At 42.0% G+C, this 17,181-nt stretch overlaps 1 protein-coding gene across 4 annotated transcripts in view; it reads left to right on the top strand.

Moving 5' to 3' along the window:
* Positions 1-17,181, top strand: part of LOC110493374 (uncharacterized) — a 42,736-nt gene that overhangs the window by 10,681 nt on the left and 14,874 nt on the right. Inside the window, exons 1-3 of one of the 4 annotated variants that reach the window (XM_090195025.1) lie at positions 8,598-9,183; positions 9,633-9,792; positions 14,635-15,930. In XM_090195025.1, the coding sequence (XP_090051151.1) occupies positions 9,175-9,183; positions 9,633-9,792; positions 14,635-15,930 (1,465 nt within the window). In that variant the 5' untranslated portion in view covers positions 8,598-9,174. Of the gene's footprint in view, positions 1-8,597; positions 9,184-9,632; positions 9,793-14,634; positions 15,939-17,181 lie in introns of those variants that run through there. The other 3 variants (XM_090195024.1, XM_090195027.1, XM_090195026.1) reach the window with 3 other exon arrangements.

Here is a 17,181-nt window from a genome sequence, read left to right as displayed (position 1 = left end):
TGATTCAATTCATTCTGTTCTCTTTTCATAACCCATAGTGAAGATGATTAATTCTGTTCTCTTTTCATAACCCATAGTGAAGATTATTCATTCTGTTCTCTTTTCATAACCCATAGTGAAGATGATTCATTCTGTTCTCTTTTCATAACCTATAGTGAAGATGATTCATGATGTTCTCTTTTCATAACCCAGAGTGAAGATGATTAATTCTGTTCTCTTTTCGTAACCCATAGTGAAGATGATTCATTCTGTTCTCTTTTCGTAACCCAGAGTGAAGATGATTCATTCTGTTCTCTTTTCATAACCCAGAGTGAAGATGATTCATTCTGTTCTCTTTTCATAACCCATAGTGAAGATGATTAATTCTGTTCTCTTTTCATAACCCAGAGTGAAGATGATTCATTCTGTTCTCTTTTATAACCCAGAGTGAAGATGATTCATTCTGTTCTCTTTTCATAACCCAGAGTGAAGATGATTCATTCTGTTCTCTTTTCATAACCCAGAGTGAAGATGATTCATTCTGTTCTCTTTTCATAACCCAGAGTGAAGATGATTCATTCTGTTCTCTTTTCATAACCCATAGTGAAGATGATTCAGTCTGTTCTCTTTTCGTAACCCAGAGTGAAGATGATTCATTCTGTTCTCTTTTCATAACCAAGAGTGAAGATGATTCATTCTGTTCTCTTTTCATAACCCAGAGTGAAGATGATTCATTCTGTTCTCTTTTCGTAACCCAGAGTGAAGATGATTCATTCTGTTCTCTTTTCGTAACCCAGAGTGAAGATGATTCAGTCTGTTCTCTTTTCATAACCCAGAGTGAAGATGATTCATTCTGTTCTCTTTTCGTAACCCAGAGTGAAGATGATTCATTCTGTTCTCTTTTCGTAACCCAGATTGAAGATGATTCATTCCTTTTTAGCCTAATAAAATACTTCAAATAGTAGGCTAACCGCTGAGTCTGGGTTTCTTTCTTTTTGATTGGCTCAAAACCATGGTATATCAGACCGTATACCACGGGTATGACAAACCATTTAGTTTTACTGCTCTAATTACGTTGTTAACCAGTTTATAATCGCAATAAGGCACCTCAGGGGTTTGTGATATATGGCCAATATACCCCGGCTAAGGTCTGCTTCCAGGCACTCCGCGTTGCGTCGTGCTTAAGAACAGCCCTTAGCCGTGGTTTATTGGCCATATATCACACCTCCTTGGGTCTAATTGCATAATTTCACAATATAATGTGCATCCCGCCGCCTACTGTGCAGGAGGGAAACAGGATTCCCCCCAGAACAACTGAATCAAACAGCAGATAAGATCAGGCCCAAGGGATCCTGGGAGGGCGGGCCATGTCAAACAGCAGATAAGATCAGGCCCAAGGGATCCTGGGAGAGCGGGCCGTGTCAAACAGCAGATAAGATCAGGCCCATGGGATCCTGGGAGGGCGGGCCGTGTCAAACAGCAGATAAGATCAGGCCCATGGGATCCTGGGAGGGCGGGCCGTGTCAAACAGCAGATAAGATCAGGCCCATGGGATCCTGGGAGGGCGGGCCGTGTCAAACAGCAGATAAGATCGGGCCCAAGGGATCCTGGGAGGGCGGGCCGTGTCAAACAGCAGATAAGATCGGGCCCAAGGGATCCTGGGAGGGCGGGCCGTGTCAAACAGCAGATAAGATCAGGCCCAAGGGATCCTGGGAGGGGTTGGCTGTGTTCCGGCAAGTCTTTCGTTGTAAAATCCTTAAAAGTCCCTGAAACTTTTCTGCCGCAGCCACAATAATGTCCAGTTTCTTTGAGACTTGAGCCACACAGTTTATAACTGTGGAAATGAACACCACAATAATGTCCAGTTTCTTTGAGACTTGAGCCACACAGTTTATAACTGTGGAAATGAACACCACAATAATGTCCAGTTTCTTTGAGACTTGAGCCACACAGTTTATAACTGTGGAAATGAACACCACAATAATGTCCAGTTTCTTTGAGACTTGAGCCACACAGTTTATAACTGTGGAAATGAACACCACAATAATGTCCAGTTTCTTTGAGACTTGAGCCACACAGTTTATAACTGTGGAAATGAACACCACAATAATGTCCAGTTTCTTTGAGACTTGAGCCACACAGTTTATAACTGTGGAAATGAACACCACAATAATGTCCAGTTTCTTTGAGACTTGAGCCACACAGTTTATAACTGTGGAAATGAACACCACAATAATGTCCAGTTTCTTTGAGACTTGAGCCACACAGTTTATAACTGTGGAAATGAACACCACAATAATGTCCAGTTTCTTTGAGACTTGAGCCACACAGTTTATAACTGTGGAAATGAACACCACAATAATGTCCAGTTTCTTTGAGACTTGAGCCACACAGTTTATAACTGTGGAAATGAACACCACAATAATGTCCAGTTTCTTTGAGACTTGAGCCACACAGTTTATAACTGTGGAAATGAACACCACAATAATGTCCAGTTTCTTTGAGACTTGAGCCACACAGTTTATAACTGTGGAAATGAACACCACAATAATGTCAGTTTCTTTGAGACTTGAGCCACACAGTTTATAACTGTGGAAATGAACACCACAATAATGTCCAGTTTCTTTGAGACTTGAGCCACACAGTTTATAACTGTGGAAATGAACACCACAATAATGTCCAGTTTCTTTGAGACTTGAGCCACACAGTTTATAACTGTGGAAATGAACACCACAATAATGTCCAGTTTCTTTGAGACTTGAGCCACACAGTTTATAACTGTGGAAATGAACACCACAATAATGTCCAGTTTCTTTGAGACTTGAGCCACACAGTTTATAACTGTGGAAATGAACACCACAATAATGTCCAGCTTCTTTGAGACTTGAGCCACACAGTTTATAACTGTGGAAATGAACACCACAATAATGTCCAGTTTCTTTGAGACTTGATGCACACAGTTTATAACTGTGGAAATGAACACCACAATAATGTCCAGTTTCTTTGAGACTTGAGCCACACAGTTTATAACTGTGGAAATGAACACCACAATAATGTCCAGTTTCTTTGAGACTTGAGCCACACAGTTTATAACTGTGGAAATGAACACCACAATAATGTCCAGTTTCTTTGAGACTTGAGCCACACAGTTTATAACTGTGGAAATGAACACCACAATAATGTCCAGTTTCTTTGAGACTTGAGCCACACAGTTTATAACTGTGGAAATGAACACCACAATAATGTCCAGTTTCTTTGAGACTTGAGCCACACAGTTTATAACTGTGGAAATGAACACCACAATAATGTCCAGTTTCTTTGAGACTTGAGCCACACAGTTTATAACTGTGGAAATGAACACCACAATAATGTCCAGTTTCTTTGAGACTTGAGCCACACAGTTTATAACTGTGGAAATGAACACCACAATAATGTCCAGCTTCTTTGAGACTTGAGCCACACAGTTTATAACTGTGGAAATGAACACCACAATAATGTCCAGTTTCTTTGAGACTTGATGCACACAGTTTATAACTGTGGAAATGAACACCACAATAATGTCCAGTTTCTTTGAGACTTGAGCCACACAGTTTATAACTGTGGAAATGAACACCACAATAATGTCCAGTTTCTTTGAGACTTGAGCCACACAGTTTATAACTGTGGAAATGAACACCACAATAATGTCCAGTTTCTTTGAGACTTGAGCCACACAGTTTATAACTGTGGAAATGAACACCACAATAATGTCCAGTTTCTTTGAGACTTGAGCTACACAGTTTATAACTGTGGAAATGAACACCACAATAATGTCCAGTTTCTTTGAGACTTGAGCCACACAGTTTATAACTGTGGAAATGAACACCACAATAATGTCCAGTTTCTTTGAGACTTGATGCACACAGTTTATAACTGTGGAAATGAACACCACAATAATGTCCAGTTTCTTTGAGACTTGAGCCACACAGTTTATAACTGTGGAAATGAACACCACAATAATGTCCAGTTTCTTTGAGATTTGAGCCGTACAGTTTACAGTGCCTTGCGAAAGTATTCGCCCCCCTTGAACTTTGCGTTCTTTTGCCACATTTCAGCCTTCAAACATAAACATATAAAACTGTATTTTTTTTGTGAAGAATCAACAACAAGTGGGACACAATCATGAAGTGGAACGACATTTATTGGATATTTCAAACTTTTTTAACAAATCAAAAACTGAAAAATTGGGCGTGCAAAATTATTCAGCCCCCTTAAGTTAATACTTTGTAGCGCCACCTTTTGCTGCGATTACAGCTGTAAGTCGCTTGGGGTATGTCTCTATCAGTTTTGCACATCGAGAGACTGAATTTTTTTCCCATTCCTCCTTGCAAAACAGCTCGAGCTCAGTGAGGTTGGATGGAGAGCATTTTTGAACAGCAGTTTTCAGTTCTTTCCACAGATTCTCGATTGGATTCAGGTCTGGACTTTGACTTGGCCATTCTAACACCTGGATATGTTTATTTTTGAACCATTCCATTGTAGATTTTGCTTTATGTTTTGGATCATTGTCATGTTGGAAGACAAATCTCCGTCCCAGTCTCAGGTCTTTTGCAGACTCCATCAGGTTTTCTTCCAGAATGGTCCTGTATTTGGCTCCATCCATCTTCCCATCAATTTTAACCATCTTCCCTGTCCCTGCTGAAGAAATGCAGGCCCAAACCATGATCTGCATCTCTGATCAGTCTTCTCCTTGTATGAGCTGAAAGTTTAGAGGGATGGCCAGGTCTTGGTAGATTTGCAGTGGTCTGATACTCCTTCCATTTCAATATTATCGCTTGCACAGTGCTCCTTGGGATGTTTAAAGCTTGGGAAATATTTTTGTATCCAAATCCGGCTTTAAACTTCTTCACAACAGTATCTCGGACCTGCCTGGTGTGTTCCTTGTTCTTCATGATGCTCTCTGCGCTTTTAACGGACCTCTGAGACTATCACAGTGCAGGTGCATTTATACGGAGACTTGATTACACACAGGTGGATTGTATTTATCATCATTAGTCATTTAGGTCAACATTGGATCATTCAGAGATCCTCACTGAACTTCTGGAGAGAGTTTGCTGCACTGAAAGTAAAGGGGCTGAATAATTTTGCACGCCCAATTTTTCCGTTTTTGATTTGTTAAAAAAGTTTGAAATATCCAATAAATGTCGTTCCACTTCATGATTGTGTCCCACTTGTTGTTGATTCTTCACAAAAAAATACAGTTTTAAATCTTTATGTTTGAAGCCTGAAATGTGGCAAAAGGTCGCAAAGTTCAAGGGGGCCGAATACTTTCGCAAGGCACTGTATAACTGTGGAAATGAACACCACAATAATGTCCAGTTTCTATGAGATTTGAGCTGTACAGTTTATAACTGTGGAAATGAACGTCACAAAATCCACCTTTTTAACACACAGGGTATCTTTTGACTGGCAGTAAACATTTACTACAGGCTGAGGTGAGTCCACCACACCTTCACAAGCATCACTTGTTTTACATATTATGTTAATTTGCCTCTGCACGGGAGATTCGATTGGCCGCTCTAACTTTTGACACCTTAATCGCCTTCACCCTTACAGGACACTCCAGGAACTCAGGATCGTGATCCCCACCACAATTACCACACTGTCGTCCTTCTACACACCGTTCTTCATTATACTCCGTCTGTCTGCACACACTTGAACCGTGGCCAGATCCTTTACAGCTCTTCCTCTGCAGTGGTTTGGGAATGAAATGCTCTTACAGTGTATCACCACCAATCACGGCTTGGCAAAGGTGCTGTATTTTCTCTGTGTCTAAACAGCTTTGTGATTTCACATTTTATTCATATTTACATATTATATACGAGTTTGTTATTATTAAGGTACATGAAAGTTGACGTGTTATTTATATTTACATATTATATTCGAGGTTGTGGAAAGAAGAAATGCCAGATTGAAAGTTACTGTGGAGACGGCAAAATAGATTTTGGGGGGTAACAGATGTTACATTTGAAATGGTTGTTGATCTGCTGAACAATACTAAGGGGGGGGGGGGGGGGGGGTTCAGCATGATATAGATACAGTTTAATGGGGTAGGAGGGTTGGGGAGTGTTTTTGGTTGTTGATCTGCTGAACAATACTAAGGAGTGTTTCAGTATGATATACAGTGCTTTCGGAAAGCATTCAGACCCCTTGACCTTTTCCACATTTTGTTAAGTTACAGTCTTATTTTAAAATGGATTGTCACGAGTCCGACCGAGGGTGGTGTTACGGAGTCTAGTTGATAGGTAATTGACTAGCCGGACTGTTCCCCGGGACTCCAGTTGTAGGGATTTGTACACTGCACAAACAAGGCTATTGAACCTGACATTGGTGTCTGTCTTTATTCCTTTATCTAACATATCATACTGAAACTGTAACACCCGTTCGGGTGGCGCTCGGCGGTCGTCGTCGCCGGCCACTGAGTTTCTTTCCTCCCCCTCCTTGTATGTTTATTGTTAGCACCTGTTAGTTAATAATTAGTTGGGCTTTATTAGACATCCGGCCCGCCTGTTTCTTTGTGCGGGATTAATTATTGTAACCTTCGTGTATGAAGTAGACGAACGTGTTTGTTCCTGCGCGTGTATTCTGCTGTACTGTTTTCGTCCCCCGTGTTTGGGGCATTTGTTTTTGACAACCCAGTGTTTGGTGAGTGCATTAAACAGCACAGTATTGAACTCTCTGTTTCCTGCGTATGACTCCACACCCACGACACCCGGAGCGTTACATGGATTAAATAAAAAATCTTCCTCAGCAATCTACAAACAATACCCCACAATGACAAAGCAAAAACATGTTTTTAGACATTTTTGCAAATAAAAATAAAACAGAAATATCTTATTTACATAAGTATTCAGACTCTTTGCTAAGAGACTCGCAATTGAGCTCAGATGCATCCTGTTTCCATTGCTCATCCTTGAGATGGTTATGCAACTTGATTGGAGTCCACCTGTTGTAAAGTCAATTGATTTGACATGATTTGGAAAGGCACACGCCTGTCTATATAAGGTCCCACAGTTGACAGTGCATGTCAGAGCAAAAACCAAGCCATGAGGTTGAAGAAATTGTCTGTAGAGCTCAGAGACACGATTGTGTCGAGGCACAGATCTGGGGAAGGGTACCAAAAACATCTGCAGCATTCAAGGTCCCCAAGACCAGTTGCTTCCATCATTCTTAAATAGAAGTTTGGAACCACCAAGACTCCTTCTAGTGCTGGTTGCCTGGCCAAACTGAGCAATCGGGGAGTTGACCAAGAACCCGATGGTCACTCTGATAGAGTACTAGAGTTCCTCTGTGGAGATGGGAGAACCTAACATGCCTTTATGGTAGAGTGGCCAGACAGAAGGCACTCCTCAGTAAAATACACATGAAAGCCTGCTTGGAGTTTTCCATAAGGCTCCTAAAAACTAAAAACAAGATTCTCTGGTCTGATGAAACTAAGATTGAACTCTTTGGCCTGAATGCCAAGTGTCACACCTGGAGGAAACCTAGCACCATCCCTACAGTGAAGCATGGTGGTGGCAGCATCATGCTTTGGGGTTGTTTTTCAGCGGCAGGGACTGTGAGACTAGTCAGGCTCGAGGAAAAGATGAACCGAGCATAATACAGAGAGATCCTTGATGAAAACCTGCTCCAGAGCACTCAGGACCTCAGACTGGGACGAAGGTTCACCTTCCAACAGGATAACAACCCTAAGCACACAGCCAAGACAACACAGGAATGGCTTCGGGACAAGTCAATGTCCTTGAGTGGCTCAGCCTGAGATAGGACTTGAACCCGATCAAATATCTCTGGAGAGACCTGAAAATAGCTGTGCAGCGATGCTCCCCATCCAACCTGACCGAGCTTGAGAGGATCTGCAGAGAGGAATGGGAGAAACTCCGTAAATACAGGTGTGCCAAACTTGTTGCGTCATACCCAAGAAGACTCCAGGCTGTAATCGCTGCCAAAAGTGCATCAACAAAGTACTGAGTAAAGGGTCTGAATACTTATGTAAATGTCATATTTCAGTTGTTTTTTTTTAAATATACATTTCCCAAAATGTTCTAAAAATCTGTTTTTGCTTCAACATTATGGGGTATTGTGTGTGTGTGTAGATTGATGAGTGAAAAAAATGATTGAATACATTTTAGAATTTGGCTGTAACGTAACAAAATGTGAAAAAGTCAAGGGGTCTGAATACTTTCCCAGTGCACTGTAGATACAGTTTAATAGGGTAGGAGGGTTGTTTTTTTTATACATCCGTTATTAGACAGTGGCCACACCGAACATGGTATTTTGCCAGCTAATGCCTGCAATGCAGTGAAGAAAACGATATGACAACAATAACGTCTAATGTAACTGGCCCCTCTAACAGTTCAACTGGCCCCAGCTTGCCCCCCCCCCCAGTTGAAATGGTCTAGAACCGCCACTGGGTGGTAGAAGTTGGTATTTGGTTGTTATATTATTTTCATGGTAGCACAGAATTGGTCAGATCATGATTGATCGTACATTCCAGCACAGTAGATGGCGGCATGCAAATAAACGTTTGTTTGCAGACCGCCATGACACATAGAAGACGGTGAACTGGTGGTGGCGGTAACGCAGAATGAGTCCGCAGCAGAGTCGAGGACGGACCGGAAGTTAGACCGGAAGCAGGAAGACACTAATGTAGCTAGCTGGTAGCTAACCATGCATATATTATTAATTGTACCGGTAAAACATTTCAATATTTTCAAACTGTAACGATAGTAACAAGCTAGTGTCCCGTAGAGCCTTCTGCTGTTTTGCGGTAATGCGGATTGACAGAAGAATCTAACCCGGAAGCTGGGCTGGAAGAAAGAAGATGCTTGTGTTGATAGCTAGTTAGCTTAGATTGGTAGTGTCTGATATCATTCGATGTCGTTTTAAATTAGACTTGGATTTTGCCCAACTCGGACTATATACGTGGAGTTAGCGATATTTTCAACGACCATTTCATACAGTTTTGCTATCTGGTCTAGGAAAGTAAATGATCTAGCTAACGTTGGCCTAGCTAGTTAGCTATCTGAGTTGTATGGAAAGTAATCCGCTAGATAATGTGACCTCGTGGTGAACTGTCGAGTGTTTTGAGAAGAATCTGCTTTAGTTTAATTCAGTGACCCAACTCTTTCTTAGGAAACTATTTCTGAAGAATTCACGATGGATGAGGTGAGAATGACTATAACTAATGCTAAACCAGTCGGGATGGCTATGCCTAAAGTATTAGCTAGTTAGCTAATTCATTTGGCTAAGTATTAAAGCTTCAATTATTAGTTGAAACGATCACAAAGGGTCTTGCCTCCCCTCTTAGAAGCTAATAAAAAAGCTGAGAGGTGGCCTGAAGAAATGGAACCACTCTCAAATTCATAAACAGGGCTATTGATGCAAGGACTGACCACCCATGATATGAAAATGATAGTTTTAACCATGTTTTGGGGTTATATAGTGTTTGTTTACATTTACTTTATTTACAAACATCGGAGTAAAACAGGTTTATATTTTGGGTTCTGATGGGGAACCACAGAATGGGTCAATGTGTACATAGAAGTAATTCACATGTCATGAAATGAATGTAGAAACTACAGATTGCCTCTTTAACATCTTATTCTTTGTTTTAGGATTCTGCTGACCCATCCAACCCCCCTCTCTCCTGCTCCACTGAACCCAACCCTCCAGAGTCACTGGTTCCTGACTCTAACCATAGAGACATCGACACCTGCAGTGAAATACCCAGATTTAACATTGTAGTCAAGGAGGAGGAAGACTGGGACAATACTGGTAAATAAACATTAATTAATTACATCTCAGAGATTATACAGTTCCATTCTATATATAGCAGTTTAATTGGTAACACTTTATTTGGATAGTCCACCTGTAGATTCTCTAAAGACATTAGTAGCATGTCAACTAGCTATCTACTAGCCCAAACCTTACCCTTATTCTAGACATAACCTTATTCTAAACATAACCCTGGCCCTAACCTTACCCTTATTCTAAACATAACCCCAACCTTACCCTTATTCTAAACATACCCCTGGCCCTAACCTTACCCTAATTCTAAACATAACCCTAATCTTACCCTTATTCTAAACATAACCCTAACCTTACCCTTATTCTAAACATAACCCTGGCCCTAACCTTTCCCTTATTCTAAACGTAACTGTAACCTTACCCTTATTCTAAACATAACCTTACCCTTATTCTAAACATAACCCTAACCTTACCCTTATTCTAAACATAACCCTAACCTTACCCTTATTCTAAACATAACCCTAACCTTACCCTTATTCTAAACATAACCCTAACCTTACCCTTATTCTAAACATAACCCTAACCTTACCCTTATTCTAAACATAACCCCAACCTTACCCTTATTCTAAACATAACCCTGGCCCTACCCTTATTCTAAACATAACCCTAACCTTACCCTTATTCTAAACATAACCCCAACCTTACCCTTATTCTAAACATAACCCTGGCCCTAACCTTATTCTAAACATAACCCTAACCTTACCCTTATTCTAAACATAACCCTGGCCCTAACCTTATTCTAAACATAACCCTAACCTTACCCTTATTCTAAACATAACTGTAACCGTGGCAAGCAGTTGCTAAGCAACAGATAGTCCATCTGTAGCTGCTGTACAGATGGACCCACTATTCGTTTAGATAGTCACACTATCTGTAGATGGACTATCTGTTTAATTCAGTAAAAGGTTAATTGTTTATGGAATAAGAACACCGGACAGTGACCGATAATAGCTATAAAATAGTCATAAGTTTTGTTTACCCCTTGAATCATTCCATGTCATTTCAGGTAGCCATGACAACCACCATCACAATGATTCTGGTGAAATTGCGTCTGTAGTTGGTAACAGATAAGATTCGCTTTCCTGCAACATTATTTTGTTGTTGAAATTACATTTAATCTCTGAGAAATGAAGCTAATTGATTGAATCCAAATGGGCCCTTTTGATTTGTAGTATTGACATAATAGTCAATAAATACCCACATCTGATCTGCATCAAACTTAGTCCTTCCATTGAGTAAGATACACTATGTGGACAAAAGCTCTCGAACTTCGCCTCTCCGAGTCCGTACGAGAGTTGCAACGATGGGACAAGAATGTAACAACCAATTTAGATATCACGAAAAAGGGGTAAAAAAAAAAAAAAAAAACGTAAAATTTTATTCAAAACATTTATAAAATAAAATCAATCACACAGCCGTGCAATCTCCATAAACAAACATTGGTAGTAGAATGGCCTTACTGAAGAGCTCGGTGACTTTCAACGTGGCATCATCATTGGACTGAAGAGCTCAACTGCCCCGGTCGGTTGTAAGTGCTGTTATTGTGAAGTGGAGACGTCTAGGAGCAACAACGGCTCAGCCGCATGGTGGTAGGCCACACAAGCTCACAGAACAGGACCACAGAGTGCTGTAGCGTGTACAAATCATATGTCCTCAGTTGCAACACTACCGAGTTCCAAACTGCCTCTGTTGCAACACTCACTACCGAGTTCCATTGCACCATGCGCAATGCCAGTCTTCGGTTGGAGTGGTGGAAAGCTTGCCGCCATTGGAATCTGGTGCAGTGGAAACATGTTTTCTGGAGTGATGAATCACGCTTCACCATCTGGCAGTCCAACGAACTAATCTGGGTTTGGCAAAGGCCAGAAGAACGCAACCTGTCCGAATGCATAGTGCCAACTATAAAGTTTGGTGGAAGTGAGTCCATATCAAAATGAGGCCATATTAATGCCCATGATTATGGAATGAGATGTTTGCCGAGCAGTGACCACATACTTTTGGCCATGTAGTGTATGAGAAATCCAATAAAATTCTCAAAAGGCACCAACCGACCCCACACCCCAATGCCAATCTCACCCTAACAACCAGTGTATAGTATCAGTTCTCTATGTTTGACAAGTAGTACGAAGCTGCGGCTTGGAGTATTGCTTCTCCATACTATGTAATGCATTCCCTGTGAATCTGGTGATGTTTTTTTTTTCATCTGTTCATAGAAATTAGCCTTTTAAATAACTTGCATTATTTACCATACATTTGTGTGCAAGTGCCAGGTTTTTCCCGATAGATGCCACTATTCCTGCTACTGCCACATCATTTTATCAATTTTACTGGTCTCCTGTGTTTATTAAGTGGATCAAAACATTTTCCATGCAACTTTGGGTAGAAAACCAATAGCTTTTTATCATAATGAAAATAAATTGTGTGGTCATTCTCACAAGTCAAGCCAGTCCTCCCATGAAAGCAGTTGTTTGTCCATCTCTTAGCAGCCTGATGCTTTAACCAAACTCTAGTGGGCAAAACCTGGTTCTTCCACAATAATTAATGGCAAATAATGCATCTTCATTGTCGAATTTTGTCTGAACATGGGAATAAAATAAAATCACCAGATTCACAAGGAATGCATTACAAAGAAGCAATACTCCAAGCCGCAGTTCTCGTCAGACATACAGTGACTTGTGAAAGTGTTCACCCCCCCCTTGGCATTTTTACTATTTTGTTGATTTTACAACCTGGAATTAGAATATATTTTTTGGGGGGGTTGTATCGTTTGATTGACACAACATGCCTACAACTTTGAAGATGAAAAATATTTTATATTGTGAAACAAACAAGAAATAAGACAAAAAAAACTGAACTTGAGCGTTCATACTATTCAACCCCCCAAAGTCAATAGTTTGTCGAGACACCTTTTGCAGAAATTACAGCTGCATGTCTCTTGGGGTATGTATCTATAAGCTTGGCACATCTAGCCACTGGGATTTTTGCCCAATCGTCAAATGCTCCAGCTCCTTCAAGTTGGATGGCTTCCGCTGGTGTACAGCAATCTTTAAGTCATACCACAGCTTCTCAATTGGATTGAGTTCTGGGCTTTGACTAGGCCTTTACAAGACATTTCAATGTTGCCCCTTAAACCACTTGAGTGTTGCCTTAACAGAATGCCTAGGGTCATTGTCCTGCTGGAAGGTGAACCTCCGTCCCAGTCTCAAATCTCTGGAAGACTGAAACAGGTTTCCCTCAAGAATTTCCCTGTATTTGGCGCCAACCATCATTCCTTCCATTCTGACCAGTTTCCCAGTCCCTGCCGATGAGAAAAACATCCCCACAGCATGATGCTGTCACCACCATGCTTCACTGTGGGGATGGTGTTCTCGGTGTAATGAGAATGTGTGGGTTTTCGCCAGACAGCGTTTTCCTTGATGGCCAAAAAGCTCAATTTTAGTCTCATCTGACCAGAGCACCGTCTTCCATATGTTTGGGGAGTGTCTTTGTGCTGCATGCTTATTTTTTTCTTTAAGCAATGGCTTTTTTATGGTCACAATTCCGTAAAGGGGCGGCAGGGTACCCTAGTGGTTAGAGCATTGGACTAGTAACCGGAAGGTTGCAAGTTCAAATCCCCAAGCTGACAAGGTACAAATCTGTCGGTCTGCCCCTGAACAAGGCAATTAACCCACTGTTCCTAGGCCGTCATTGAAAATAAGAATTTGTTCTTAACTGACTTGCCTGGTTAAATAAAGGTTAAATAAAAATCCCAGCTCTGTGTAGTGTATGTCTTAAAGTGGTCCTATGGACAGATACTCTAATCTCCGCTGTGGAGCTTTGCAGCTGCTTCAGGGTTATTTTTGGTCTCTTTGTTGCCCCTCTGATTAATGCCTTGCCTGGTCTGTGAGTTTTGGTGGGCGGCCCTCTCTTAGCAGGTTTGTTGTGGTGACATATTCTATCCATTTTTTAATAATGGATTTAATGGTGCTCCGTGGGATGTTCAAAGTTTCTGATATTTTTTTCTAACCCAACCCTGATCTGTACTTCTCCACAACTTTGTCCCTGACCTGTTTGGAGAGCTCCTTGGTCTTCATGGTGCCGCTTTCTTAGTGGTGCCCCTTGCTTAGTGGTGTTGCAGACTCTGGGGCCTTTCAGAACAGGTGTGTGTATATATACTAAGATCATGTGACACTTAGATTGCACACAGGTGGACTTGATTTAACTAATTATGTGACTTCTGAAGGTAATTGGTTGCACCAGATATTATTTAGGGGCTTCATACCAAAGGGGGTGAATACATATGTCCACACCTCTTTTCAGTTTTTTCATTTCACTTCACCAATTTGGACTATTTTGTGTGTGTCCATTACATGACCCCCCCCCCCCCCCCCCCGCCAATAAAACATCTATTTAAATTACAGGTTGTAAAATGCAACAACATAGTTATGATGAATACTTTGGCGAGGCACTGTACTTATTATATATTTCTTATTATTATATTATATACAAGGCACTGTAAAGAACTGATACTGTAACACTGGTTGTCTGGGTGAGATGGGTGTCTGCGGGTGTCTTTTGACCATTTTAATTGGATGTCTGGTACTTATTATATATTACTATATTTACTGAAGATCATATGAATCCCTTAAATTAGAATGGCCAATTTGGGTGCTATCAATTAGCTGTATTCCTCAGAGATCAAATCACATCATTTGAACACAAATTTTTCAGGAACGCTTATGTTATCTAACTATAGAAACGATTTCAGAACGCGGGTGTTAAAAGCCTCTTGTGTTTTTTGAGGTTGAATGACCCCCCCTTATTTTCCAGTTGAACGAGGAGCGAGTTCTAACACCAGCTCTAGTGATGGGGCACCAGCAGAACCTGAACAGCACCAGGAGAATCCTAGACCTAAGAAGTTTTGGCGCTGCCCAGAATGTGGAATAGAGATCGCTCACCCATCTAATTTCAACAGACACCTGAGAACACACACAAACCTTGCTAAGGAGTCTTCCGTCTGTCCAATATGTGGGAAAGACTTTGTTCACCCCTCCAAACTGAAGAGACACTTCCGAACACATACAGGAGAAAAGCCTTACCAGTGCTCTGTGTGCGGGAAGCGATTCACACTACAGCCCCACCTGGAAAGACATCAGATGACCCACCCTGGAGAGAAACAGCCAGACGCGACAAAGAAGCACCCGTGCTCCGATTGTGGAAAGGAATGTTTCTCTGCATATGAACTGAAGATGCACATGAGAAAGCACACAGGGGAGAGACCTCACCAGTGCTCCTACTGCGAGATGAGCTTTGGCTGTAAGGGAACTCTATCGAGACACGTACGACGCCATACAGGAGCACCCACACCGAAACCTTACCAATGCTCACAGTGTGGGAAGAGATACGAGTCACCATCAAGGCTCAGGCAGCATCAGACTGTGCACACTGGAGATAAACCTTACGAGTGCTCTGATTGTGGGAGGGGTTTTGCTTCGACCGAAGGTCTTCGCAAACGTCAATGCAACCATGCCAGTAACCATAGCAACCAGTGTACACTGGGAATTCCAGATATGGCGTCATCGGGCAGTAAAACTATGAATATCAAGATCGAAGACGAGGAACAGGAGCTGGCAATTAATGTCAAAGAGGAGGAAATTGTTGTTTTTGTCAATGCTGATGGAGAGAAACCTTACCGGTGTACCTCCTGTAAAAATACCTTTGTTCACCGTAGCTCTCTAGCAAGACACAAACAATCCCACACTAGTGTCGCACAATACAGCTGCTCAGAATGTGGGAAGGAATTCAGCCAATCGTGGACTTTCAAGATACACATGCAACAGCACACCGGAGAGAACCCGTACCACTGCTGTCGGTGTGATAAGAGTTTCTCAGCTTCACCACTCCTCAAAAGACACCAGCGAGTTCACACTAAGGTGAAACCTTACCCCTGCTCTCTCTGCAGAAATAAATTATCGTCGGCAAATCAGTCCTGTCTCCATGCTGGAGAAGGACCTGTGGCTAGCCTGAGCCAAGCTCCTGGACAGGGATCACAGCAGCAGGTGTCTGCAGTGGTAGAGGAGTCTGTTGTACTGGATGTGAAAGAGGAGGAGGAGGATCCTGCTTTTGGTGAGTAAAAGTGTTTGTGTTGTACTATAGCTTTGATATTTAATGGGTCCATACTTGCGACCTCTTGCTTAAGCTTTAACCATGAGAAAATGTAGCCCTGTGCTAACACGACCAGCTGATATCTTGAGAAAACCTAGCCCTGTGTTAACACAACCAGCTGACAGCATGAGAAAACATAGCCCTTTGCTAACACGACCAGCTGATAGCTTGAGAAAACGTAGCCCTATGCTAACACGACCAGCTGACAGCATGAGAAAACATAGCCCTATGCTAACACAACCAGCTGACAGCATGAGAAAACGTAGCCCTGTGCTAACACAACCAGCTGATAGCATGAGAAAACGTAGCCCTGTGCTAACACAACCAGCTGATAGCATGAGAAAACATAGCCCTTTGCTAACACGACCAGCTGATAGCTTGAGAAAACGTAGCCCTATGCTAACACGACCAGCTGACAGCATGAGAAAACATAGCCCTATGCTAACACGACCAGCTGACAGCATGCGAAAACGTAGCCCTGTGCTAACACGACCAGCTGACAGCATGAGAAAACATAGCCCTATGCTAACACAACCAGCTGACAGCATGAGAAAACGTAGCCCTGTGCTAACACAACCAGCTGATAGCATGAGAAAACGTAGCCCTGTGCTAACACAACCAGCTGACAGCATGAGAAAACATAGCCCTTTGCTAACACGACCAGCTGATAGCTTGAGAAAACGTAGCCCTATGCTAACACGACCAGCTGACAGCATGAGAAAACATAGCCCTGTGCTAACACAACCAGCTGATAGTATGAGAAAACGTAGCCCTGTGCTAACACAACCAGCTGATAGCATGAGAAAACATAGCCCTATGCTACACGACCAGCTGATAGCTTGAGAAAACGTAGCCCTATGCTAACACAACCAGCTGACAGCATGAGAAAAGTAGCCCTATGCTAACACGACCAGCTGATAGCATGAGAAAACGTAGCCCTGTGCTAACACAACCAGCTGATAGCATGAGAAAACGTAGCCCTGTGCTAACACAACCAGCTGACAGCATGAGAAAACATAGCCCTTTGCTAACACGACCAGCTGATAGCTTGAGAAAACGTAGCCCTATGCTAACACGACCAGCTGACAGCATGAGAAAACATAGCCCTGTGCTAACACAACCAGCTGATAGCATGAGAAAACGTAGCCCTGTGCTAACACAACCAGCTGATAGCATGAGAAAACATAGCCCTATGCTACACGACCAGCTGAT

The sequence above is a fragment of the Oncorhynchus mykiss genome, chromosome 13, assembly GCF_057628025.1.
Source record: "Oncorhynchus mykiss isolate SJ-2025 chromosome 13, ASM5762802v1, whole genome shotgun sequence".
NCBI lineage: Eukaryota > Metazoa > Chordata > Actinopteri > Salmoniformes > Salmonidae > Oncorhynchus > Oncorhynchus mykiss.
Note: the sequence above shows the minus strand (reverse complement) of the source record. Positions and strands in the feature narration are given on the sequence as shown.